This window comes from Chiloscyllium punctatum, chromosome 12 (genome assembly GCF_047496795.1).
Source record: "Chiloscyllium punctatum isolate Juve2018m chromosome 12, sChiPun1.3, whole genome shotgun sequence".
NCBI lineage: Eukaryota > Metazoa > Chordata > Chondrichthyes > Orectolobiformes > Hemiscylliidae > Chiloscyllium > Chiloscyllium punctatum.
This window is the reverse complement of record NC_092750.1, coordinates 30,977,753-31,004,919: the sequence shown is the minus strand read 5'-3', so window position 1 is coordinate 31,004,919 and position 27,167 is coordinate 30,977,753. Positions and strand designations below refer to the sequence as shown.

At 42.0% G+C, this 27,167-nt stretch overlaps 1 protein-coding gene across 3 annotated transcripts in view; it reads left to right on the top strand.

Annotated features, from left to right (window-relative positions):
- Window positions 1-27,167, top strand: part of phf2 (PHD finger protein 2) — a 158,849-nt gene that overhangs the window by 7,298 nt on the left and 124,384 nt on the right. The window contains exon 1 of one of the 3 annotated variants that reach the window (XM_072582260.1): window positions 26,959-27,007. The exons of the other annotated variants lie outside the window; for them this stretch is intronic. Within the exon in view, the coding sequence (XP_072438361.1) occupies window positions 26,982-27,007 (26 nt within the window). The 5' untranslated portion in view covers window positions 26,959-26,981. Of the gene's footprint in view, window positions 1-26,958; window positions 27,008-27,167 lie in introns of those variants that run through there. 3 annotated transcript variants of the gene reach the window in all.

Genomic DNA, 27,167 nt, shown 5'->3' with positions numbered 1-27,167 from the left:
TTGTATGCACACTTTCATCTGTGTTATTGATGATAAATTCTTTAAAAATAACTTATTAAACTTACCTATAAATGAAATGTTTGTCAGCCCTAATTCCTCTTACCCATTGACATTATGGTCAGTTTAGTTTTTTTATGGTAATGAAAATGTGATCTTAAATGCACGTAATCTAAAGATAGGCTGCAAGTTAGTTTTATATCTGTCTGACGATTCTGGGTAATCCAAGATGGAGGACGGGAAAAATGTCTGGCTGTAACAACGTTCCTTTTTTGAGGTATTTTAGGTGCTAGAGGTGATTTCCTCGAATTGCAGGAGCAGCAATTACTGTTTCATATGCTGTCGCATTGTTTTGGAACTGAGGGAAAAAGAAGTCAAAACAACAGCAGTTTTAAAAAGGAGAAGAACAGACAAAGGAAGCACATGGTGAGGCCATTCCAGTAGAGAGAGAGAGAGAGAACCTGCACAGTTACTGCCTTTGATGTTTGAATTCGTGTATCACTGGACATCGGAGTGCATCTGGGTAAATTATCAAACGGTGAAATTCACAACTGATCTTGGAGGAAATGTTGGCCGAAGTTCACAGCACAGAATCAGATAAGTTAATCGTTGTTTTAAATGTGGCCTACAGAGAATTTGCAGTAGTGAGTAGAGTAGGTTCTTTCTTGATTATATGTTTTTGGAGATATGTCTCTTGATTAAACTTAAATATAAGCCATAACTATTCATTTAACCTGGGGCAGTGTTTGTAGAGGAATAAGATGGTGTTATTTTCTGGGTCTATAGATTGTGAAGGAGGAAAAATGGCCTTTAATAGAGTGATATGCACTTCTTGTCAGATGTGGAAGTTTAAAGAGAGTTTAAGGGTTACAGCGAATTATATCTGCCATAAATGCTGCTGGCTGTGAATCTTATCAGATCGAATGGATCGGTTGGAGAGGAAGTTAGAAGCAGTGAGAAATTTGCAACAGTATGTGATGGATGGCAGTTTTAGGAAGGATGGAAAGTCTCAGATACAGTCCCCCCCAAAAAAGTATACTTATTCATGGAGAAGTACAGCATGGAAACAGATCCTTTGGTCCAACTCGTCCATGCTGCCCAGCTATCCCAATCTAGTCCTGCCTGCCAGCACCCGGCTCATATCCCTCCAAACCCTTCCTATTCATATACCCATCCAAATGCCTTTTAAATGTTGCAATTGTACCAGCCTCCACTACTTCTTCTGGCAGCTCATTCCATCCACGTACCACCCTGTGTGTGAAAAAGTTGCCCCTTAGGTCTCTTTTATATCTTTCCCCTCTCACCCTAAACCTATGCCCTCTAGTTCTGGACTCCCCAACCCCAGGGAAAAGACTGTCTATTTACCATATCCATGCCCCTCATAATTTTGTAAACCTCTATAAGGTCACCCTCAACCTCCGACGCTCCAGGGAAATCAACCCCAGCCTATTCAACCTCTCCCTATAGCTCAAATCCTACAACCCTGGAAATCTTTACTGAACCCTTTCAAGTTTTACAACATCTTTCCGATAGGAAGGAGACCAGAATTGCACGCAATATTCAAAACAGTGGCCTAACCAATGTCCTGTACAGCTGCAACATGACCTCCCAACTCCTGTACTCAATACTCTGATCAATAAAGGAAAGCATACCAAACGCCACCTTCTCTATCCTATCTACTTGCGACTTCACTTTCAAGGAGCTATGAACCTGCACTCCAAGGTCTCTTTGTTCAGCAACACTCTCTAGGACTTTACCATTAAGTGTATAAGTCCTGCTAAGATTTGCTTTCCCAAAATGCAGCACCTCGCATTTATCTGAATTAAACTCCATCTGCCACTTCTCGGCCCATTAGCCCATCTGGTCCAGATCATGTTGTAATCTGAGGTAACTTTCTTTGCTGTCCACTACACCACCTATTTTGGTGTCATCTGCAAACTTATTAACTGTACCTCTTATGCTCGCATCCAAATCATTTATGTAAATGACAAAACGTAGAGGATCCAGCACCGATCCTTGTGGCACTCCACTGGTCACAGGCCTCCAGTCTGAAAAACAACCCTCCATCACCACCCTCTGTCTTCTACCTTTAGAGCCAGTGCTGTATCCAAATGGCTAGTTCTCCCTTTATTCCGTGAGATCTAACCCTGCTAACCTGTCTCCCTTGGGGAAACTTGTCGAACACCTTATTGAAGTCCATATAGACCTCATCCTGTTTACAAGGGGAATGGCCAGAGGGGATTCCTGTATTCTGTGCCTGCTCCCTTTCTTTCCTGGTAGTCACCCAGGTATTCTCTGCCTGCACCTTAGTTGTGACCACCTCACTAAAACTCTTCCGTATTAAAAGGGACTTCTTTGCAAAACAATGCAGAGGAGAATCTGTGGTTATCTGGGTTGGAGCTGTTTTTCGTAGGAAAGGTTTGGCAATTTGAGTCTATACCCATTGATGTTTAGAAGAATGAGAGATAGTCTTGTCAAAACTTATTAGGTTCTGAGAGACGTTCAGGCAATGGATGCTACGAAGGTATTTCCCTTCAGAGGATAGACCTCGGGTTAACAACCTTAAAATAAGGGGTTTTCCGTTTAACACAGATGAGAAAGTTTTCTGAGAATCATAAGCCTATGGAACCTTTTTCCGCGTATGGAGTCAGCTGTTACTAGGGGACACAGCTTTAAATTAAGGGATGGTAGGTATAGGACAGATGTTAGGGGTAGATTTTTTACTCAGCGGGTTGTGAGTTCATGGAATGCCCTGCCAGTAGCAGTGGTGGACTCTCCCTCTTTATGGTCATTTAAGCGGGCATTGGACAAGCATATGGAGGTTATTGGGCTAGTGTAGGTTAGGTAGGCTTTGGTCGGCGCAACATCGAGGGCTGAAGGGCCTGTACTACGCTGTATTTTTCTATGTTCTATGTTCTATAGATGGGTTAACCCCAGGAAAGGTAAGAGAGGTAAGCAGCTAGTACAGGAGTTTTTTGTGGATATACCCATTTCAAACAGGTATGCTGTTTTGGAAAATGTAGGGGGTGATGGATTATCAGGGGAACGTAGCATGAATAGCCAAGTTTCTAGTATTGAGACTGGCTCTAATGCAAGGAAGGGTACATCGGGTTCCAAGAGATCAATTGTGTTAGGGGATTCTCTAGTTCGAGGTATAGACAGGTCTTTCTGTGACCAGCAGCAAAAAAAGCAGAATGGTGTATTGCTTTCCTGGTGCCAGGATCAAGGATGTCTCAGAGAGGGTGCAGAATGTTCTCACAGGGGAGAGGGGTCATTGTCCACATTGGAACCAACAACATAGGAAGGGAAAAGGTTGAGATTCTGAAGGGAGATTACAGAGAGTTAGGCAGAAATTTAAAAAGGAGGTCTTTGAGAGTAGTGATATCTAGATTACTCCCAGTGCTACGAGCTAGCAAGGGCAAAAATGGAGAATAGAGCAGATGTATGTATGGCTGAGGTAGCTGGTGAATGGGGGGAGGATTCACATTTTTGGACCATTGGAATCTCTTTTGGGGTAGAAGTGACCTGTACAAGAAGGACTGATTGCACCTAAATTGGAAGGGGACTAATATACTGACAGGGAGATTTGCTAGAGCTGCTCGGGAGGATTTAAACTAGTAAGGTGGCGGGGAGGAGAGAGGAGGTGGACCCAGGGAGATAGTGAGGAAAGAGATCAATCTGAGTCTGGTACAGTTGAGAACAGAAGCAAGTCAAACAGTCAGGGCAGGCAGGGACGAGGTAGGGCTAATAAATTAAACTGTATTTATCTCAATGCAAGGTCCTAACAGGGAAGGCAGATGAACTCAAAGAATGGTTAGGAACATATCATAGCAATTACAGAAACATGGCTCAGGGATGGGCAGGACTGGCAGCTTAATGTTCCAGGATACAAATGCTACAGGAAGGATAGAAAGGGAGGCAAGAAAGGAGGGGGAGTGGCATTTTTGATAAGGGATAGCATTACAGCTGTGCTGAGGGAGGATATTCCTGGAAATATATCCAGGGAAGTTATTTGGGTGGGATTGAGAAATAAGAAAGGGAAGATAACCTTCTTGAAATTGTATTATAGACCCCTTAATAGTCAGAGGGAAATTGAAAAACAAACTTGTAAGGAGATTTCAGCTATCTGTAAGAATAATAGGGTAGTTATGGTAGGGGATTTTAACTTTCCAAAGATAGACTGGGACAGCCATAGTGTTAAGGGTTTAGACGGAGTGAAATTTAAGTGTGTACAAGAACATTTTCTGATTCAGTATGTGGATGTACCTACTAGAGAAGGTGCAAAACTTGACTTACTGTTGGGAAATAAGGCAGGGCAAGTGACTGAGGTGTTATTGAGGGAGCACTTTGGGGCCAGTGACCATAATTCTAAAAGATCTAAAAGCTGACGTTCAAAATTGGAGAAAAGCCAATTTTGACAGTATTAGACAAGAACTTTCGGAAGCTGATTGGGGGCAGGTAAAGGGACGGCTGGAAAATGGGAAGCCTTCAGAAATGAGATAATGAGAATCCAGACAAAGTATATTCCTGTTAGGGTGAAAGGAAAGGTTGGTAGGTATAGGGAATGCTGGATAACTAAAGAAATTGAGGGCTTGGTTAAGAAAAAGAAGGAAGCATTGTATAGACAGGATAGATCGAGTGAATTCTTAGAAGAGTATAAAGGAAGTAGGAGTATCCATAAGAGGGAAATCAGGCGGGCAAAAAGGGGACATGAGGTAGCTTTGGCAAATAAAATTAAGGAGAATCCAACGGGTTTTTACAAATACATTAAGGATAAAAGAGTAACTAGGGAGAGAATAGGGCCCCTCAAAGATCAGCAAGGCGGCCTTTGTGTAAAGCTGCAGGAGATGGGGGAGATTCTAAATGAGTATTTTGCATCAGTATTTACTGTGGAAAAGGATATGGAAGATATAGACTGTAGGGAAAGTAGGGACTGTAGGGACTGTATGGTGACATCTTGAAAAAGTGGTGGTGGAGGGTTGTTTTTCAGACTGGAGGCCTGTGATCAGTGGAGTGCCACAAGGATTGGTGCTGGGTTCTCTACTTTTTGTCATTTATGTAAATGATTTGGATGCGAGCATAAGAGGCACAGTTAGTAAGTTTGCAGATGACACCAAAATTGGAGGTGTAGTGGACAGCGAAGAGGGTTACCTCAGATTACAACAGGATCTGGACCAGATGGGCCAATGGGTTGAGAAGTGGCAGATGGGAGTTTAATTCAGATAAATGTGAGGTGCTGCATTTTGGGAAAGCAAATCTTAGCAGGACTTATACACCTTAATGGTAAGGTCCTAGGGAGTGTTGCTGAACAAAGAGACCTTGGAGTGCAGGTTCATAGCTCCTTGAAAGTGGAGTCGCAGGTAGATAGGATAGTAAAGAAGGCATTTGGTATGCTTTCCTTTATTGGTCAGAGTATTGAGTACAGGAGTTGGGAGGTCATGTTGCAGCTTTACAGGACATTGGTTAGGTCACTGTTGGAATATTGAATGCAATTCTGGTCTCCTTCCTATCGGAAAGATGTTGTGAAACTTGAAATGGTTCAGAAACGATTTACAAGGATGTTGCCAGGGTTGGAGGATCTGAGCTGCAGGGAGAGGCTGAACAGGCTGGGGTTGTTTTCCCTGGAGCGTTGGAGGCTGAGGGGTGACCTTATCAAGGTTTACAAAATTATGAGGGGCACAGATAGGGTAAATAGGCAAAGTTGTTTCACTGGGGTCGGGGAGTCCAGAACTAGAGGGCATAGGTTTAGGGTGAGAGGGGAAAGGTATAAAAGAGACCTAAGGGGCAACTTTTTCATGCAGAGGGTGATACGTGTATGGAATGAGCTGCCAGAAGAAGTGGTGGCGGCTAGTGCAATTGCAACATTTAAGAGGCATTTGGATGGGTATATGAAGAGGAAGGGCTTGGAGGGATATGGGCCGGGTGCTGGCAGGTGGGACTAGATAGGGTTGGGATATCTGGTCGGCATGGACAGGTTGGACCGAAAAATCTGTTTGCATGCTGTATATCCCTATGACTCTGACGTTTTGGGAAATGTCAATATATCGAAGACGTAATAGCAGAGCATTTAGAATAGCATTATATAATTAAGCACAGTCAGTGCATTTTCATGAAGGAAATCATGCTTCACAAATTTATTAGAATTTCTTGAAGTAATAAGCAAGATGGATCAGGTGTACCAGTTGATGTCATATATTTAGATTTCCAAAATGTATTTGATAAGGAGTATAAAAATAGGGAATGAAAGCAAAATGAATGCTCAGCAGGTCTGCCTATACCAGTGTGAGAGAAATAGAATTAATGTTTTGAATCTGATATCAATCCTCCTCCCTAATACTCCCAAAGACTTGCTAAAACTTTACAGGGCACTTATCAGACTACCCCTAGAATACTGTTCGCAGTTTCCTTACTGAAGGAAAAATATACTGGATTTGGAGGCAGCCCCGACAAGGTTCACTTGGTTGACCCCTGGTATAGATGGATTCTCATAGGAGGAGAAATTGAGTATGGTTGGGCCAGTGTTCATTGGAGCTTATAAGGATAAGGGCCAAATGTATTGAAACATATACGATTCTTTCGGCTTGAATCTTCTAGGACAGTAAGTGAGAAATCTGGCAATGCATTTTTTGACATCGTGAGCAAGTTGTTGCATTCTCAAACTGGCTTTTGGGTGTTGAGATGTAATTCTCAGTAAGAGACAGCAAGGTACCTAACAGTGGGGATTATTGCATGTTATTGGCCTAAGTACCTGCAAAGCTCAGCTGATTAATATTCAGTTTGCTGTCCTACCACCTATCCAGAAGAAAACTAGATGTGAACAATTCCTGACGTGGACATCAGCTCACTGTCTGCTCTTATAAATTGCTGTCTTGGAGACCTGACAACAACATCTCAGATCATGCTCCAGGTCATGGAAAGCACTCACACCCCGTCCATGCATGTTGGCATTAGACACCTGACAGCCTCCAGGACCCTTGTGGCACCTAACCCATCCACTTATAGTACACTTCTGCACTTTAAGGCTGTCCTTTGGGTCACACCAGCGACTAGTGTTGAAATGGAGCTGTGAGGACTCTTTTCTGCAGTGACAGGCACTTGGCTCACTTATTGGTCCAGGTTGCATCTAAGGGCTGTTTGTTTTCACTCTTACAGACCTTCACCTTTAGCCTACCTGTATCCTGACAGCATTCCTGCTTTGCTTTCACTTGCTTTGCCTCTTGTGCTTTGATATTCTAGCCAGACCTGCCAGATTCACAGCTTTGCTGTTTATGGCAAAAACAAAACAGGAAGTTTGTCATAGTTGTCAGCAGTCCTTAGTAATGAAAAAGGGCGACACCCTGCGTAAAGGGGTCTGTTGTGTATGTAGTTGGCTGAGTGTTGCCCCTTTGGGAGACCAAGTCAGGTAATGCAGAACAGGAGCTAGGAGAGGTAGTCTAGGATCAACTGTGGAGCTGAAACAACTCTCAATAATGTATTCCCTGTTCTAATTTACCTTCAATCTATATTCTAAATTTGGTTCCAGTGAACCAGAAACACAGCAACTGGCAATGAGGATTGGCTTCGTGAACATACGAGGAACGGCTAAGGATCCTGGAATTGTACTCATTGGAGTTTAGAAGGTTAAGGGGAGATCTAATAGAAACTTACAAGATAATACATGGCTTGGAAAGGGTAGACGCTAAGAAATTGTGTCCGTTAGGCGGGGAGACTAGGACCCATGGGCACAGCCTTAAAATTAAAGGGGTCAATTCAGAACAGAAATGCGGAGACACTTCTTCAGCCAGAGAGTGGTGAGCCTGTGGAATTCATTGCCGCGGAGTGCAATGGAGGCTGGGACACTAAATGTCTTCAAGGCAGAGATTGATAAATTCTTGATGTCACAAGGGCTACGGGGAGAATGCGGGTAAGTGGAGTTGAAATGCCAATCAGCCATGATTGAATGGTGGAGTGGACCCGATGGGCCGAATGTCCTTACTTCCACTCCTATGTCTTATGGCTTCGGGCTATAAACTGTGTGAGAGCACCTTTTTTTGTCGGAAGGAAGGATGTCACCTGCACTTCAAAAACGTTGTGGAATTCTGGAGGTAATGTCAAAACAAGTGATTGTGAGGTGACTCATGCTGTGGTTGACACCAGGGAAAATGAAAAGCACTGGGCAGCAGTCTGAGAGTGGCTGTCATGAAGGGACTAGGGCTACAACTGAAGGCTGAAGAGAGGAGTACTCACCTGGGAACTTACTGTAGACATTATGGAGAGTGGTCGCGAAGGAACTCTGGCTGCAGCCTGGAAAAGTGGTGCACTGACACAGTTGGTGAAGTAGTGGCCAGTGGAGACAGTGCTCCCTGAGTGGCCTTGGTTGTTGAATGGCTACTATGTCAAGTGGCGGGATGATAATAAGGCAGACCAGTTTGGAGTGATGGGATCATTTGATAGAGGCAGAATTTTGGACCCTACACACTGAACACTTTGATGTGTATTTAAAGGTGAATAACGTGGATGAAAACATACTGGTGCTGGTTTCCTTGAGTATCATTGGGAGCAAGACCTTCACAATTCTAAGGAGTCCGGTGCAACCAGAGACACCTGCAGAGAAGACATAACTCCGCAGTTGTTTGCAAGGTTCATGTTATTTTGCACTAAAGCCACACGTTGGCACAGTGGTTAGTACAGCTGCCTCACAGCCTTGGGTGACTGTCTGTCTGGAGTTTGCATGTTGTCCTTGAGTCTGTGTGGTTGCATCTGAGTGCTTCAGGTTAGGTGGATTGGCCACGCTAATTGCCCATAGTGTCTAGGGATGTGCACATTAGGTTGATTCGCCATTGTAAATGCAGAGTTACAGGGATAGAATGTGGTCTGGGTCTGGGTGGGATGCTGCTCAGAGGGTCGGTGCAGACTCAGTGTGCTGAATTGCCTCTTTCTGCACTGAATGTTTCTGATTTTATGAAAATGTATATAGCACGAAGGAGAATCCATTGCCTAATTTCTGACCACCTTCATGAAGTTAGTGGAGCATTGCGAATTCGGAGGGTTCCTCCAAAGTGCCTTGCGGGACTGTTTGTGACCTCTGACACACATCCATTTAGCGGAAACTACAAATAAGGAGACATCTGGTTTTAAAGCCAACTTTTGAAATTGCTACCTCGATTGTGTCGGCTGACAGAGAAACAACACAATTGAGTGACGATCTCTGGGGACATAAAGTAGTGGGATCTCCGAGTAGGTAACAATGGTACAGTGCCTTTGATGTGGAAAGAATGGTCACAAGGAGTCAACGTGTTGGACTCAAGAAGCCCACTGCCACAGGTGTAAGTGAGTGTGCTATATTGCCTGTAATTGCTAGATGCAGCCCAAACAAGACAAGGTGTATCTGAAGTAGATAATTCAGAGGGCAATTCATGAGGTGCATGCTGCCAACCAGGGAGTAGGCTGGAATCAGCTGTGTCTATGGGAGTCAGCAGAGTTTGGGTTAAACATCCTGTTGATAGGAGGTAAAATTGATCGTTTGTGGATTCTTGCCAAATTAAAGGGTAAGGCAGTAAAGGTGGAAGTGGGTATGGATGCAATGTGTCTCTGAACCTGAATCAGTATATTGGGAAAGGTTGAAGGCATTGCCACTGAAGACTGTCAAGATTATACTACGGGCATTCACAGAGCAAGTGATGTCACTAAAAGGTAACAGTACGCTCCAGCTAAGTGTTCAGGTTGCCGAACTGCCTCTGTACATAATAAAAGGTGACTCCCTGCATTATTGGTTAAAGGTTAAAGGAATTAAAGTTAAGTTGGGATTTGGATAATATATTGGTGGACTCTAAAGCAAATTTGCAAGATATTTTGGACATTTATAAAGATGTCTTTCACGGAACCTTGGGAGGAGAATAAAAGAATTAGGAATTAAAACAGAAATTGCTGGAAAAGCTGAGCTGGTCTAGCAACATCTGTGGACAGAAATTTTGATTTCTGTCTTTGTTTCTGATATACAGTTTCCACAGTTCTTTTGACCATAAGACCATAAGACATAGGAGTAGAAGTAAGGCCATTCAGCCCATCGAGTCCACTCCGCCATTCAATCATGGCTGCTGGGCAATTCAACTCCACTTACCTGTATTCTCCCCGAAGCCCTTACTTCCCCGAGACAACAAGAATCTATCAATCTCTGCCTTGAAGACATTTAGCGTCCCGGCCTCCACTGCACTCTGCGGCAATGAATTCCACAGGCCCATGACTCTGGCTGAAGAAATGTCTCTGCATTTCTGTTCTGAATTTACCCCCTCTAATTCTAAGGCTGTGTCCATGGGTCCTAGTCTCCTCACCTAACGGAAACAATTTCCTAGCATCCACCCTTTCCAAGCCATGTATTATCTTGTACGTCTCTATTAAGTCTCCCCTTAATCTTCTAAACTCCAATGAATACAATTCCAGGATCCTCAGCTGTTCCTCATATGTGAGACCTACCATTCCAGGGATCATCCTTGTGAATCTCCGCTGGACACGTTCTCGTGCCAGTATGTCCTTCCTGAGGTGTGGGGACCAAAACTGGACACAGTACTCCAAATGGGGCCTAACCAGAGCTTTATAAAGTCTCAGTAGCACAATGGTGCTTTTATATTCCAACCCTCTTGAAATAAGTGACAACATTGCATTCGCTTTCTTAATCACAGACTCAACCTGCATGTTGACCTTTAGAGAATCCTCGACTAGCACTCCCAGAACGTTTGTACTTTGGCTTTACAAATTTTCTCACCGTTTAGATAGTAGTCTGTGCTTTTATTCTTTTTGCCAAAGTGCAAGACCTCGCATTTGTTCACGTTGAATTCCATCAGCCATTTCCTGAACCACTCTCCCAAACTGTCTAGATCCTTCTTCAGCCTCCCCACTTCCTCAGTACTACCTGCCTGTCCACCTAACTTTGTATCATCTGCAAACTTCACCAGAATCCCCCCAATCCCTTCATCCAGATCATTAATATATAATACGAACAGCTGTGGCCCCAACACTGAACCCTGCGGGACACCGCTCGTCACCGGCTGCCATTCTGAAAAAGAATCTTTTATCCCAACTCTCTGCCTTCTGTCAGACAGCCAATCCTCAATCCATCCCAGTAGCTTACCTCGAACACCATGGGCCCTCACCTTGCTCAGCAGCCTCCCGTGTGGCACCTTATCAAAGGCCTTGGTTTTTATTTAATTAGAAATTAGTTTGGTTGAAGTAGAAGGCTCATCCGAGGAGTCTGAATGCCCATCCAATACTGTATGCCATGCTCCTAAAGTGAAGGCAGAATTGATATACTGCTGCACCTGGGAGCGTTGGAACCACTAACCACCAGTGAATGGGCCACTCCAATTGTCCTAGTCTAATATACAGTTGCTGTTAGGGTTTGTGGTGATATTAAGGTCACAGTCAACCCAGTCCTGTGCGCGTTCAATATCACTTTTACTCATTGAGGACCTGTTCAGTGGATTGACCGGGAAAATAAATTTTTAAAAATGGATGTGCTGCAGGCCTACTTGCAGATGAGTCTTCCGAAGGAATCCCAGCTGCTGCTGCTGATGGTCACTACACAGGGTACCCAACAAGCAACTGACTTTTGGCATCATATCAGTGTTGGCTCTTTTCCAGAGGTCCATGGACCAAATTGAATGGATTGCCAGGTGTCCAATGTTACTTGGATAATATTTTGGTTACTGGATCCTCAGAAGAGGAGCATTTGAAAAAGCTTGAAACAAGCCGAGAAAGGTTGCAGGAACACGGCCTACAAGTAAAAAGGGAGAATAGAGTACTCAGCCATATATTTGATGGTAAGTGTCCCAAGAACATGGAGGCTATACTGTAGGCCTCTAGACCAGATAATGTGTCTCAACTGCGATCATTGTTGGGACTTGTAAATTTACTATGGCAAGTTCCTATCTAATCCGGCAACTGTACTAAAACTCTGTATCGGTTGGTGGGAAAAGGGTGACCTTGGAAATGTATGTAGGAACGTGAGGAGGTTTACCTGGAGGTGAAGCATGCCCTAAAAAAGGGTCAGAAGTATTGACTTATTTCGACCCAAAGTTGCCACTGCAGTTGGAGCGTGATGTCTTGCCATATGAAGTTGGCACTGTAATGTCACACATCCTGCCAAATGGAGAGAAAGGAGTTTGCATTGAGTTCACTAACGAAGATGGAGGAGTATGCTGAAGTGTAAAAAGAAGGATCGAGTATTGTGGTTGGTCTTAAGAAGTTCATCCATTTCCTTTACAGCAGGCAATATGTGTTGCTGACAGACCATAGGCCGCTTTAACCTCCATTTTTAGCCTGTGTACGGAGATACAGTCAACAGCGGCAGAAATGGCATTGGCTCCGTCGGCCTACTCATTTCAAATCAGAAACCGACAGCCAGAGAAGCCCCGCAGTCCAGACGGTTACTGCTACTGGGAGATTAGGATGTTCCTGACTGAAACCTGAAAAATATATACTTTTCCCAGGAAAACAAGCTGCTGGTGTCAGCAGGTCAAATGCAGAATGCTACCTAGAATGACCCCTTCTTGACCTTAGTGGTGGGTTTGGTCCTGACAGGAAGCACTTATCATAGAAACCGTCCTTATTTATCCAAGAGGTGGATATTGTCGGTATCTCACAGGCATTTAATTTGGGGAATGAGAGTTGTTATTCCCCCCTGGGAAAAAGAAAGGTGCTGCGACAAGTTCACCAAGGGAACCCGGGCATGGCGCAAACGAAAGAAATAGCTAGGAGCTATTTTTGTTGGCCGAATGAGGACTCCAAATTCAGGAGAAAGCAAGACCATGCAAATCCTGCGCTTTAGAAAAGAAGGTGCTGCCGTTGTCACTCCTTCACCCATAGGAGTGGCCTCACCATGGCAATAGATTCACATTAATTTTGTGGGACCATGCTGTTACTAGCTGTTGTGGGTGCCCACTCCAAACAGTAGCAGTCTAGCACTGACTGTGCAACTGAGAGAATGCACAATAAATTATTCCCTGTCCTAATTTACCCTCCATCCACCTCATGTTCTGTTTCTGGTTCTTATGAATGACAAACACAATAGGGTTTTGAAACACTTAGTCACAGACAGGCTGTGATATCATTCTAGGTGTTTGGTCACAGAGAGTCAGGCATTTGGTGCAGAGAGGGTCAGGATCCTCTCTGCATAAGGGGTGAAGAGCTGAATGTCAGGCAACTTGCCCCTATTTTGGTGGTTTCTGCCCTCTTGTGGGCTGTTTTCTCCTGCAATGAGAGAAAGGGAGGGATTGAGTGAAATGAAAGTAGATGGCACAGCTCTTAGCGCTGGTGTTGGGGGGCGGGTGTGAAATACAGTGAGTTGTTCCATGTGAATGATTAGGCAACACAGAGGGTGTGCATGGATTGCTGATGTTGGGATGTGTGAGGAAATATGTTGTATGAAATTGAGAGTGGAAGAGCATGCACCTTGGTGGAAAGTGAGTGCACTAGGCAAGACAGAGTGGGTGTGAGCTCACAGAGAGAAGGTAACAGCTCTTGTCCTCACAGAGTGGAAAAGTTCATTGACCATTTTCCTTCACTTCTGGGCATTCCTCTTTATGACCAAAACTATGTTGAGTACGGTCCAGGCTGACAGGGTTTGGCATCTCCACTGCTGGTTTAGGGGAAGATTACATCCCTCCTACACATCACCCCACCCACCAGGATGTCCAGGACCCTATCCACAAAGGATGTCAGTTCCTCCTCTACCAAGTATTTGGTAAATGTCGGACACTGTACAGGGGAACACCAGACTGAAAGTGCTTGTCTGGGTGCACAACAGCCTTTCAGCAGCACAAAGGATAATGGTCAATTTCAGAATATCCTGACAGTGGTGGGATTTGTGATTAACAAAACAAGTTTGGATGATACATTGGAAATGTTGCTGGGTCTTGCAGAAAGGACCCCTCTGTAAAACCTGATAAAATTTCCCAAAATATGACAAGATTCTACCCTTACAGGGCTTTGTAAGGTAGATGCAGAAAGGTTATTTCCTCCTAAAGGAGTCTAGGACTGGCAGACGTAATCCGAGTATTTAACTTAAGACTGAAATGAAGTTTCTTTTCTCAGATGGTAGTGAATCTGGAATTCTTTACCAGAGCTGTGTCCTTAAGACGTATATTCAAAGCCAAGATAGATCAGCAAGGGAATCATGGGGTGGAGGGAAAATGCAGTTTAGTGGACTTGAAGATTATCAGATCAAAAAGATGATTTTGTTGAATGGCGCGGCATACTCAATATGCTGAATTGCCCAGCTCTGCTCCTGAGTCTTATGGTGTTATTGGCAACATTGTTGCCATATGTGTTAAAAATTGTAATTCCTTTCTTGACAATACTTTTAGTATTTTTAAAACTCACTTATCAGGACTATGATGTTAGCCCAAATTTTACATGAAAAATGATGGTGAAACTATCAATGCACATCTTTCCTAAAATGTGAATTGACCTGCATCTTCTAGTAATTACATGTGTAATTAAGTTGGCTTCTATATTTTCCCGTACCTACAAAAGTTGCAAAAAATCAGTATCTTGCCAAGGGACGCATCTTTCAAAATATCAATGGGCATGAAATTATGCTACTTACTTGATGGACTCTCTAAACTCACATGAAAATGTTTTATGATCTGTTCATTCTCCTTTAAGAAAAGTTTTAATGTTTTGCTTCTTCTTAATTAATACCTAAGAACATCTCTAGCTCTGAAATTTTTTTTTTGTGTGTGAACTGTTATTCCTTCAAATTTTAAAAAATATATTTTAGAGATAGAAAAGCTTTTAAGGAATTTTCATTTGTTTGTCTTTTCTGTCAGTCTGTTTTCCTCTCAGTTTCATTTCAGTTTCGTTTCAGTTTCTCCTTTCAGTTTCATTCTTTATTTTACCACCTTACATGATTTCGAATTGCACTAACCAGCTGACATTGAGGGGGCTATTTTTCTCTTGATACATCAGGTGCTAAAGAGTCTCTGAGAGGGTCAAGGTGGGATTTTAAGCTGCACCTCCAATTTAGCATGTATTTAGCGTAGGTCGCCATCATTGTAAAGGATTTGAAGCATGAGCTAGGAATAGTCACCAGGATCATTCTGGGTTGGCTAAAAGATAATTAAACTACCTGCTCGTAGTACACAGAAAAGAGATGGCAGAGCATTTGTATGAGTTGTTGTGTTGCAGTTTATGTCCTGTATTAATGGCTACCAGTTGAACAGGAGTAAAACATCATGGCTGGAGAGTTTGGGTGCTATTTAAAGTCATGCTCTACTTTCACTGTTCATTTTCTGATGGATGGTGACCAGCTGCACTGTGTTGAAGAAGACCTTTGAGGCATAGCAAGAGAAATTCACTAAGATTTCACCAACACATTATCAACACTTCCCTGGAAATTCCCTCAGGATGTACCCTAAAAAGAACTAGTAGCGGTTGGTTAGCTCACCACACTGACTAAGGTAACCATGAAGGACTGTCTTCTCAACTTCTCCCTTGCCTGAGGCTTGATGATTCTTGGATTAAAACACCACCAGTTGTGTCTCTCTAATGAAAAAGTAGCCATGTAAAGTACCTTTATCACTGACCAGTAGAAAGAAAGTTTATTGTCTTGGGAATCTTGCTGTCTAATGAGGAATGTAAACAAAAGTCAAGACTAGATAGAGCAGCACTAACTACTGCAAATGAGGGGAGCAGGAAGCCTTAAGCACAAGGGAGTTCAGAGAGTGCCACGACACACTCATCCCAATGTCAATGCATGTGGAGGCTGTGCTCTACCAAGATGATCATCACAGAGAACTGTGCTTTTATGGAAGGAAAATTCAGTCCTTGCAGCACAATAAAAACTACATTCATAGAATTTTTAGGAATAATGTTGATTCTGTTGATCTGTAGTGAAGATGATGATGCACTTCATTTTTATACTACCAGAAATGTTTGGATGTCTGCTGCTGTTCTCAATCACACATCACAATCCTTTATGCACTTCCATATAAGAAGGCTGCTGGAGCAATATACAATCTGAGGAATAACAATATATCCCAGCCTATTGCTGAAGAAATCCAGACAGTGCTCAAATTGCCATGAACCAGGAGCTGTTGATTACCCACAGTTGGCCATGTGAGTCCTTGTTTAAACTTAAAGGTGCTCAGGAACAGAGGCATTCCATTCCCTCATTCCGCAGCTGGGTGAAATTACCAGCAGCAAATCAGAAATATGAATGCCAGTATCCAGGGAGATGACATGATTTATAATAAAGCAGTCACTGTCCAACAGATCTTTAACCTGTAATGTAATATGCATGGCTGGCTTCCAGGTGATGAAGCCCTTCTATGGCTCATGGCTCCCTGGAGAGCAGCTCCTGACACCACCTGAATACTTTTACTGTGAGAGTCATTCAGCACGAGATCGGTCAACAGAGGTTTAGATATTTTGACTGGTGAAGAGGTGTCCTGTAATAAATGGCCAAGAAGATCAGCAGATTCATGGTACTTGATGTATGGCCCACAGTCTGGCAATCATGAGAGATTTGACGTTTCCACCAGGACTTCCGACAGAGTGCCTAGCTCAGGAGCTACAAAGAGAAGAGAAGGATCAGTTGGTGTGCCAGCCCATACTGTTAAGCATAGAGAATATTTTCTGACACCTAAATTATACTCAGTACGCATGTGCAAAACATGCATGCACAGTACCTCTGCCAGTACTGTTAGTGAAATCACTTATCCTGTTCGTTCATATTGTGCTTACTTGGGCACAACCATGTTTTGTTTTTACTGACAAAGCAGAACTTCATGTCCTAAAAGTATGGGTTGATGTGGTGCAATGGTAAAGCCCCAATTGCAATGAAGGTACATCATATCTTTTCCAAAAGGGTTGATTAAAAATAATTATGTAATACCAGGCTGAAAGAGGAGTAGGTCAGGCAACATCTGAGGAACGGGAGAATCAACATTTCTGGCAAAAGCCCTTCATCAGGCATGAGGCTGTGAGCCAAGGGGGTGGTGAGATAAATAGGAGGGGAGTGAAGGTGGGGCTGGGGGGAAAGGTAGCTGAGAATGCAATAGGTAGATGGAGGTAGGGGTAATGGTGATAGATCAGAGAGGAGGCTGAGGCGAATAGGTGGGAAGGAAGAGGAACATGTAGGGCAGGTCATGAGGGTGGTGCCGAGTTGGAAGGTTGGAACTGGGCTAAGGTGGGTGGAGGGGAAAAGAGGAAACTGGTGCAATCCACATTGATGCTGTGGGGTTGGAATGTCTTGAGGCAGAAGATGAGGTTAGGGTGTGGTGATGGAGGAGTCATGTCCTTGATGGAGTGGGAGGGGGAGTTGAAGTGCTCATCTACAGGGCAGTGAGGTTGGTTGGTGCGGGTGTCCGGAGATGTTCTCTGAAGTGCTCTGCAAGTAGGCGTCCTGTCTTCCCAATGTAAAGGAGACCGCATCGAGAGCATTGGATACAGTAAATGATGTGTGGATTGCAGGTAAAACTCTGATTGATGTGTAAGGCTCTTTGGGGGCCTTGGATGGAGGTGAGGGGAGAGATGTGGGTGCAGGACCTCACAACCAGAGATATATTTCTCTCTTTACCCCTATATACTTTCTGTAAAGACCACGCCCTCCGAGACTCCCATGTCAGGTCCATGCTCCCCACCAACCCACACTCCCCTCCCAGCACCTTCCCCTGCCACCACAGGAATTGCAAAACCGGCACTCACACCTCCCCCCTCACCTCTGTCCAAGACCCGAAAGGAGCCTTCCACATCAATCTGAGTTTTACCTGCATGTCGCGCCATGACATTTACTGTATTCATTGCTCCCGATGCGGTCTTCTCTACACTGGGGAGACAGGATGCCTACTTGCAGAGCATTTCAGAGAGCATCTCTGGGACACCCGGACCAACCAACTCCACCGCCCCCTGGCCGAACACTTCAACTACTCCCTCCCACTCCACCAAGAACATGCAGGTCCTGGGCCTCTTCCATCACTGCTCCCTAACCAACTGAAGCTTGGAGGAAGATCACCTCATCTTCCACCTTGGGGCCCTCCAACCCCATGGCATCAATGTGGATTGCACCATAGAGTCAGAGATGTACAACATGAAAACAGACCCTCGGTCTAACCCGTCCATGCTGACCAGATATCCCAACCCTATCTAGTCCCACCTGCCAGCACCCGGCCCATATCCCTCCAAACCCTTCCTCTTCATATACCCATCCAAATGCCTCTTAATGTTGCAATTGTACCAGCCTTCATCACTTCCTCTGGCAGCTCATTCCATACACGTACCACCCTCTGCATGAAAAAGTTGCCCCTTAGGTCTCTTTTATACCTTTCCCCTCTCACCCTAAACCTATGCCCTCTAGTTCTGGACTCCCCGACACCAGTGAAACAACTTTGCCTATTTACCCTATCTGTGCCCCTCATAATTTTGTAAACCTTGATAAGGTCACCCCTCAGCCTCTGACGCTCCAGGGAAAACAGCCCAGCCTGTGCAGCTTCTCCCTGTAGCTCAGATCCCTCAACCCTGGCAACATCCTTGTAAATCTTTTCTGAACCCTTTCAAGTTTCGCAACATCTTTCCGATACGAAGGAGACCAGAATTGCACGCAATATTCCAACAGTGGCCAAACCAATGTCCTGTCCAGCTGTAACATGACCTCCCAACTCCTGTACTCAATACTCTGACCAATAAAGGAAAGCATACCAAACGCCTTCTTCACTATCCTATCTACCTGCGACTCCACATTCAAGGAGCTATGAACCTGCACTCCAAGGTCTCTTTGTTCAGCAATACTCCCTCGGACCTTACCATTAAGTGTACAAGTCCTGCTAAGATTTGCTTTCCCAAAATGCAGCACATCGCATTTATCTGATTTAAACTCTGCCACTTCTCAGCCCATTGGCCCATCTGGTCCAGATCCTGTTGTAATCTGAGGTAACCCTCTTCGCTGTCCACTGTACCTCCAATTTTGGTGTCATCTGCAAACGTACTAACTGTACCCCTTATGCTCGCATCCAAATCATTTATGTAAATGACAACTGGTCACAGGCCTCCAGTCTGAAAAACAACCCTCCACCACCACCCTCTGTCTTCTACCTTTGAGCCAGTTCTGTACCTAAATGGCTAGTTCTCCCTGTATTCCATGAGATCTAACCTTGCTAGTCGGTCTCCCATGGGGAAAGTTAGTTTCCTCTTTTCCCCCCCACCCACCTTATCCCAGTTCCAACCTTCCAACTCAGCACCACCCTTATGACCTGCCCTATATGTTCACCTTCCTTCCCATCTATTCGCCTCACCCTCATCTCCGACCTATCACCATTATCCCTACCTCCATCTACCTATTGCACTCTCAGCTACCTTCCCCTGCCCCCCCCAGCCCCACACCCCTCCCATTTATCTCATCACCCCCTTGGCTCACAGCATCATTCCTGATAAAGGGCTTTTGCCCACAATGTCAATTCTCCTGCGCCTTTTCTAGCATCACACTCTCGACTCTAATCTCCAGCATCTGCAGTCCTCAATTTTGAATGAAAGAGGGGTAGTTGATTGGAAGTACATTATGTGTCTCAATAAATTAAGGCTCGGAAAGGTTTAACAATTAGATTCATTGTTCTATTCTCCACCCCCAGCTATCTGAATTCTAACATATCTAAGAAGGACACTTGCTACCATGTAATGAAAGATGCTATTGAAAGATGTCTTCCACCATCAGATATTGGAGCATTGCTTTCTATTCCATGACATAGAATGCTTAGCAAGTCCATCATTTGAACTCAGTTTTTTTCATGAAGATCTTAAGAAAAATAACCATTACTGCACAATTACCATAATTGATCTTTGACTGCACTTGATATATCTATTAAGTATTAAACTTTTCATCCAGGTGGAAACATCAAAGTTATAAAGTGAGTATTCTATAAATGCTGATGCCTCCTCTTGTGCTTCTATATAACACAAGCCCAGTGTTAGCAGTGGATGCAGTGAATGTTTGCCGAGAATTTGAAGAGGGCAGTTTGGTGTTCTCTTGTGTGATGGTGTGACTTGTGTGGTGTTATAATGACCTTCCCTCAGATTGCATCATCCTAGTATTGGCATGTACAGTCTGGGTTACCTGGCTGATGGGCATCTGTAAGGATAACGGTGGAGTGGAGTCAAAAGGAAGAGTAGGATTGCTGTCATCCAGTAGGAGGTTCTTACTCATTGATTCCCAAGCCACTACTTCAGTGTGTTGGTTCAGCCATCACAGGGATTTCTAGAGGACAAAGGAGACATTATGCAAGCCCTGTCAGCCAAGCAGACCCCCATGGTAGCTGCCTGAGAGTCATACAGATGTAGTGAATCAGGGCAGGAGTGGGCTATTTAGCCTGCTAGCCATTTGATAAGACAATGGCTGAACTGAATATGACCTTAATTCCACTTGCCTGCCTACAATTATATAGCAGCACTTAGCCCTTCCATGTCGTTTGCAACGGTGCAAATGAGGTTGGTTGAGATTTTATTGCTTTATTTTGTTATTTCATGAAAACTGCAATAACTGCAGAGAATGTTGCAACCTCAGTCTCCAGATTTTACATGATGTTCAGCACCACACATTGCTGGATGGAATTGGCCAGCCTCTCCTTGCTGGAGATGATGGATTCTAACTTCCCTGACAAGATACAGACAAAGGTGAAAGTTGCACCAAGAAAAGGATCACGATGAGTAGCCTTTCAACATTTACTGATTGGATTGAGAATGAAAATTTTGAACAACAGGCAATTCTCACCATTTGTGATGCATTTTAGAACATCTAATAATATTAAAGTTTTCATGTTAAGATCAATTTGTTGTGAAACCTAATCACTACATGAGAGTTATTTTCGGCGATGAATTTTAGGGAAGAGGTTATGTTTAGTTTCTGGATCCCGTTACAGTAAACTATCCGTGTTATAGAGTCATGTTCAGGCTCACTTTCAGATGTATCATCAATTTGTATAAAATAGCATGATGAGAATCTATTGATACATGCCATGCAAAAATGTCTCCTTTTCTCCTTTTATAGGTCTTGCTGTAAAAGCTGGTATTACAGTAGCTATAAACTTCTACAAAGATCTAAAATATCAGAAAAAGGAAAACTATTTAGATAACCCAGATAGCAAAAAAAAACCTGAACAGAAAGATAAAATTAAGGATTTATTTCTAGGATTTTTTGTAGTGAGAATCACACATGAAGATAAATTTAACAACTGTGGAAGCTAACACAAAATGTGTTAATGTGTAGTAAATATAAGCTGTATTATCTACATGCAGCATGAACAAAGACAATATTGGTTATCACTGCAATCTGAATTACAATAATATTATTTAAGTAGTGATTCTGTTGTAGAAAGATCCATTTCTCTGCCATGAGCGTTAACATTACAAGAAGAGTTTGGTCAAATTTGATTGCGACTGGCTTCACAAACTCCTCCTGATTGTCCAAAAATTTAGATATTATCTATGTTTGAAGGAAGAAAAACACATCTCAGGATTTGTTAAATAATCCAAATCCATTTAATGTAACATACAGTGTAAACTTTTGCTATAAATTCTGTGTCTTACAATTGTGTAGTCCACAACCACCTGATGAAGGAGCAGAGCTCCGAAAGCCAATGCTTCCAATTCAATCTGTTGGACTATAATCTGGTGTGGTTGTGATTTTTAACATTGTACACCGCAGTCCAACACCATCATCTCCAAATCAAGAATTCTATGTCGTATAACAAGAGAAAATCTCTGCAAATTTGTTGCTATTCTATGATGCTTTTACTGTTTCCCAGAATATGTACCTCTAAAGATCTTATTTTTTACAACACATGCTGATAGTTTCTTTGAGTAATCAGTTCCTGCAAGTTTTTTCCTGAGTATCCTATGCTCCTCTTATTCACTATATATGTCCACTGGTCTTTTCACCTCCTCTTGATTCATGTTAAAACATTTGCAGCTTGTTATTCCAATTTCATCCAAATCTCTATCTTTTACTATTTGTTCCCAATTATTTTCAGAGCCTGCCTCCCAGGTTGGTTTGTTTGTAACTTAGTTTTGTCCTGTCCCCATTTCTAAATAATTTCTGTACAATGTAGCAACTGCTAACTTCTCAGGCAGCTGGCTACTTGCCATCTTCCAGTCCTGCTACTTGGCTCAGTTGGTAGTGCTCTTGCTTCTGAGAAAGTTGTGGATTTGAATTTAATTGAATTAGCTTTATTGTCACATATTTAAATGAGTATAGTGAAAAGTTTACAGTCACCTCATAACAGCACCATTTTCGATACAAAGGTACTTAAGATAAAATTCTTAGTAGGACAAAAAAAATTAGCAAAGTAAAGAAACAAATAGTCCAGCATTATAGGTGATAGGCATAAATTAGAAAAATAAAGTAAAAAGTTCAGAATATCATTCTTTCTGACCCAGTCCTTGCTGGCATCTAGCCTTAAGGGGGATGTCCACTGCCTCCCTGCCACCTGTGCTGGACTCACCAATGTAGGACTCTATCTGCTTTAGGCACCATCTCTTCGTCACTGAACCTAGACTCATCCCACAACCTGGTTCCACGGCCAGGCCATAGTCCCACTTTGGCTGTAGATGTTGCCTTGCTGGCGCCACTATCTTGAAGAGTCTGCTGCTGCCAACTCCATCATCCCCGATCGCTGAAGGAACTTTGATGCTGCTGATACCACTCGAACACCGGGGGAACAACCACACTGCCACCAGCCCCGAAGGCTGGGAGAATGACCTTGCTGCCACTGCCACAGGTCCCAAATGTGGGTGAGCGCACTTGTCTGCTACCAGCTTTCGATCATGGGGAGAAAGTCCTCACTGCCACAGCCTCCTATCATCGGGAGAAGCTATGTTCACCAATCCACGTGTAGCCCACTCTAGCTACTGTACAGGTATTGCCGACCAACCTGCTACAGAAAAGAAACAAAAAATCCAAAAGGAAAGGAAAATAAAGTGAAAGAAAGGAGCAGAAACAAAATAAAACAAAAAAGGAAAATAGATGGGAGCAGATGGGCCGCAGGCAAGAACCCACACAAGCCCTGTTACTCTACTGCCATCTTGACTAGAAGATCTCCATAATTGAGTGGCTAATCCAGGGAATAGCAGTATAAGGAAAAGCTGCATTGCCCCATTTTCTATCTTTCTCATGTGATATTAAGCTAAAGTTCCATCAGACCACAAGAATACTTCACTCTGTTTAAAGACCATAATGTCTCCTCATGGCATGGTTAATGTTCACCTAACAGCCAATATTGCCAAAATACCCGAATGGGAAATAAAACTAGGCAGTGCGCAGTGGATAGCTGATCCTTACTTTTCAGTTTCCCATCAATTATTTGGGCTAAAATCATTCCAGTAATGTTTACTGAATTCTCCTTTTCCACTAGCACCATTTCCCCTTGAAAAATGATTTGCCATCATGATCTTTTTTAACACCAAATTAATTACCATTTATACTTAAGATGTTTCTTCATTCTGTCTTTCAGGATAACTGTGATATTTCACATGCTACAAACATCACATTTATTGGCCTATGATTCTTTTGCCCTTTTTATAAATTAACATTTATTACTTTTGATTCTTAAGTTTTTCCAGTAAATCTCAAATATTCAGTAGCATGTAAATAATTCAATCTTTTTAAGTACTGTGGTGTGTTCTTTCAAACCAAATGTCTTGACCTTTGTGCACTTATTGTACTGATTGTCTAACATCGAGGATTACTCTGTAAAGTCAACATTCTCTCAGAACTAACACTATTAACAATTCTTTATTTATTGTGTTGCTGTTGTGACACCCTGCTGTCTGCAAAATTGCTGTCAGATTTGCCTGCATTTACTGCAATTGCACTTCAGAGCAATTAATTGGAAGTAAAATATGTTGGAACATCCTAAGGAATGTGTTGCTATATAAATGCAGTTTGAAAAAAAACATTAATTATATTTTCAATGAGGGCAGGTCTGTCACTACTTAGTGTCAAACTTGTTACTACCATGCTGAAGAAGCTAAACTTCAAGACTTGTCAATCATGAAACAGCAGTAAAATATTCAATCCAGTACAAGTTAACTACAGTCAACACCTACATATTCAGACGTGAATTCACATATTTTTAAAAAACTGTTGTTTATTTTGCAAGGGCTTTTGTTTTGTTGCTATGAAGCTATATGTTTTACAGATATTGTCTAAGCTATCTTAAGACAATTTAACAATGCTAATCATTTAAATTAAGGCTTAATTTAATTAATTTGGTTAACAAAAGTGAATTATGAGGTTGGACAGCACAAAGTTTGTTACATTTATTTTGAGAGAGAGAGGAGGTCAATCCTACAGTCGGTTCTGACATAATGCAATAGTTTCATTCTTATGCAATCTCATGTTATAAGAAAATTGTGCAGTAGCCGCCTTATCTAAACTACTGGGGCTGGAATCGCATTATAGCCAGTACAGCTAAGGAAAGTTTGTGTTCTACATGTAACGGTCTAAATTCTTCAATCACATTAAAGCCAGTCCGTGTTGAAGAAATGCACTTTATAGCAGAACCGACTGTATTTGAATATGTAGGTATGATACATTATTTAGCTGTGACTGATTACATCTACCTGTATACAATGTACATGTATAATTCAAAGTATATACAAGCTGAAATGAAAGTTGAAGTGAAATACAAGCTGAAAATAGCTTGTACAGAAATAACATAGACAGTAAATAAATATGGTATTGAATTCTGAATGTGGTGCAAAAGAAAATAATTCAGTTGCTTAATGCCACCTTTTATTATAGGTAGGGGAATCCCAGTGTTTTTTTTTGCCATAAAGAGGAAGTTAGTATTCTAGATTTGTTGAAGTGTAGTGAAGATATTGCTACTCTACAGATATCATTCTAATGTGAAGTATGAAAAACATATTCCATAGAATCAGAAGATACCGAAAGATAAAATTTCAATGCTATTAGGCATGCATGCGCTTCATATCGGCATAAATTGGCTTCCTGTTGGAATTTTATTTCATACTTTTTGTGTCTCTTTCTTCTATGATAAATTTTTATGTCCATGCTTAATAACAAAAATCACCAAGGTAAACCTAGCATTACAATGCACTTTAGCTCTCAGTAAGTTTTTCTTCCAGTTCTGCAGCCATTATTTTTTGTTGTTTTGTTAATAGCCTTTTCTCCAGCTAAGTTTACTGTTTATAATTCCGAATTTAAGCTCAAGAGTATTTAAATTCCATTTAGATTCACTTTGCTGACTCTGTCATGTGAGGTTTCAATCCTCTGCCATTGGGATTTGCTTCAGTCTTTGGTTTGCAAGTTCTGAGTTGCAGTTCCTCTGTATCACTAAGTCTGTGAACTTGAGCTCATTGTTCCTTATTGTTTACCCAACTGCAACATCTTTAGGTGTTGATACTTTCCATCCCTGCAATTCCATGCTTCTGAAGTCTATACTGATCTGTCTCTATTCTACTGCTCGGTATTCCTCTGGCTGGATGCCATAGAAACTATGCTTTACTCTTGATTCTTGCCCTCTGTTCTCTGTGTTCTTGTTTTATTAAGGAAATGTCAAATCCTCTATTTTTTAAATCAATGTATAAAGCAAGCAGAATCTATTTGAATGTTAAATAAATCTCAGTATAAATATACAATGATGATGAGCCAATTTTGAATTTTGTTTTATTTTGGGGTTAGAAAGATAACTTCATCTGACTTTATCTGTAAAATTGCTAATATATAAACAGTCACATCTCTTGAAAAGACTTCCATCTTCATGCTTTATACCTCAAGAATTAGGAAACTCTTTATTGCCTGCATTGAGATTTATGTTGTGTTTCTACTTTCCTATATAATGTTTTCTCATTTCATGAAACACTTAATACAGTTGCCTCAACCTAATTATGTCCAACATAATAACAGGACAAATTCCTTTAATTCATAACTTGAGTTAAAATTAGTAAAGATTTTAAAATGGATGGGCTAATAAAGACTGAAAGCTTGGATTTGTTAAAGGTAATTTACGTTTTGACAATTTTCATACAATATTATTCTGATTTAATGAGTTTTTCTTTATTGCTTGTTTGCTCACGATGATTACCTGCCTAAGAGCAGTAGACAATGGCAACAGCCGAAGAACATAAAACATCCTGAAGCTTGACAGGGTGGCAGCTGACAGATACTAAATACAAAAATGAATGCATTAGCTGCACGTGAATGCCATGGTTGGGTTATTATCATGTAAGTTACTTTTTTTTATTAATGAGGTGCAAACTACTTTCTGAATCACTGTTACTGTCTTGCTCACTTTGCTTACAAGCAAGCAGTGACTTTCTAATTGACAGTAATACTAATCTGTGCTATCTGTCTGAATTAAATGATTGCTTAGGTTAAACATGGGCTATTTATGTGGTGGGAATATTTCATAACTTATTTTGTTATCATTCCTATTTTTAAAACATCTTGAATTATATTAAAAAGAACTTGACCAATGTAGAATTTAATCCTAATTTTCATTTGTTTACTTTAAGCCATGTAACTATACAATGACACATCATCTATCATTTGATTTAATGCTGTTTTTAGCAAGCAACATAGCACTTAACGCTCTACAATTAAGTGATAAAATATCAAATCTAAGTTTATCATTTTAAAAATGACCAATTAATAATTTCTGGACAAAAACTAGATCACAAAACCTGGTCCAATTATTCTTTGCCTTCTAACTCTACCGCATCTGAAAACTAAATATGTTTGTGATTTTCCATGTGTAACTCCTTAATCAATTGAATAGTTCTATACTGAAATCTTATTATTCTATTCTTATTTTGTATATTGATTGGAACTAGGTGGACCTCTTTGATTGCAAGGCATTTCACCGCCACTTAACTGCACTCTCCCCTTATCGCTTAATTCCTTGATTGGTGTTGTTAGCTTGCCATTCAGGAAAGCTATGGCTGACCAATACAACCAGGAGATTAGGTCAGGGGACTGACTCCAAGCTGACTGGCTACAGCCAATGTACTGTGCACAAGTACATAAAGGGTGAGCTAGTGACGGGAAACCGGCCTCTGTGCGGTTATTTCATATTCCTATTCCTATAATTTGCGAAGAAAATTTTGTGTATAAGCTTGATATACTCAAATTGTAAAATCATTAAGTACAGATGCTGTAGCGCCATCACTGGTGGAATGGTATAATTACA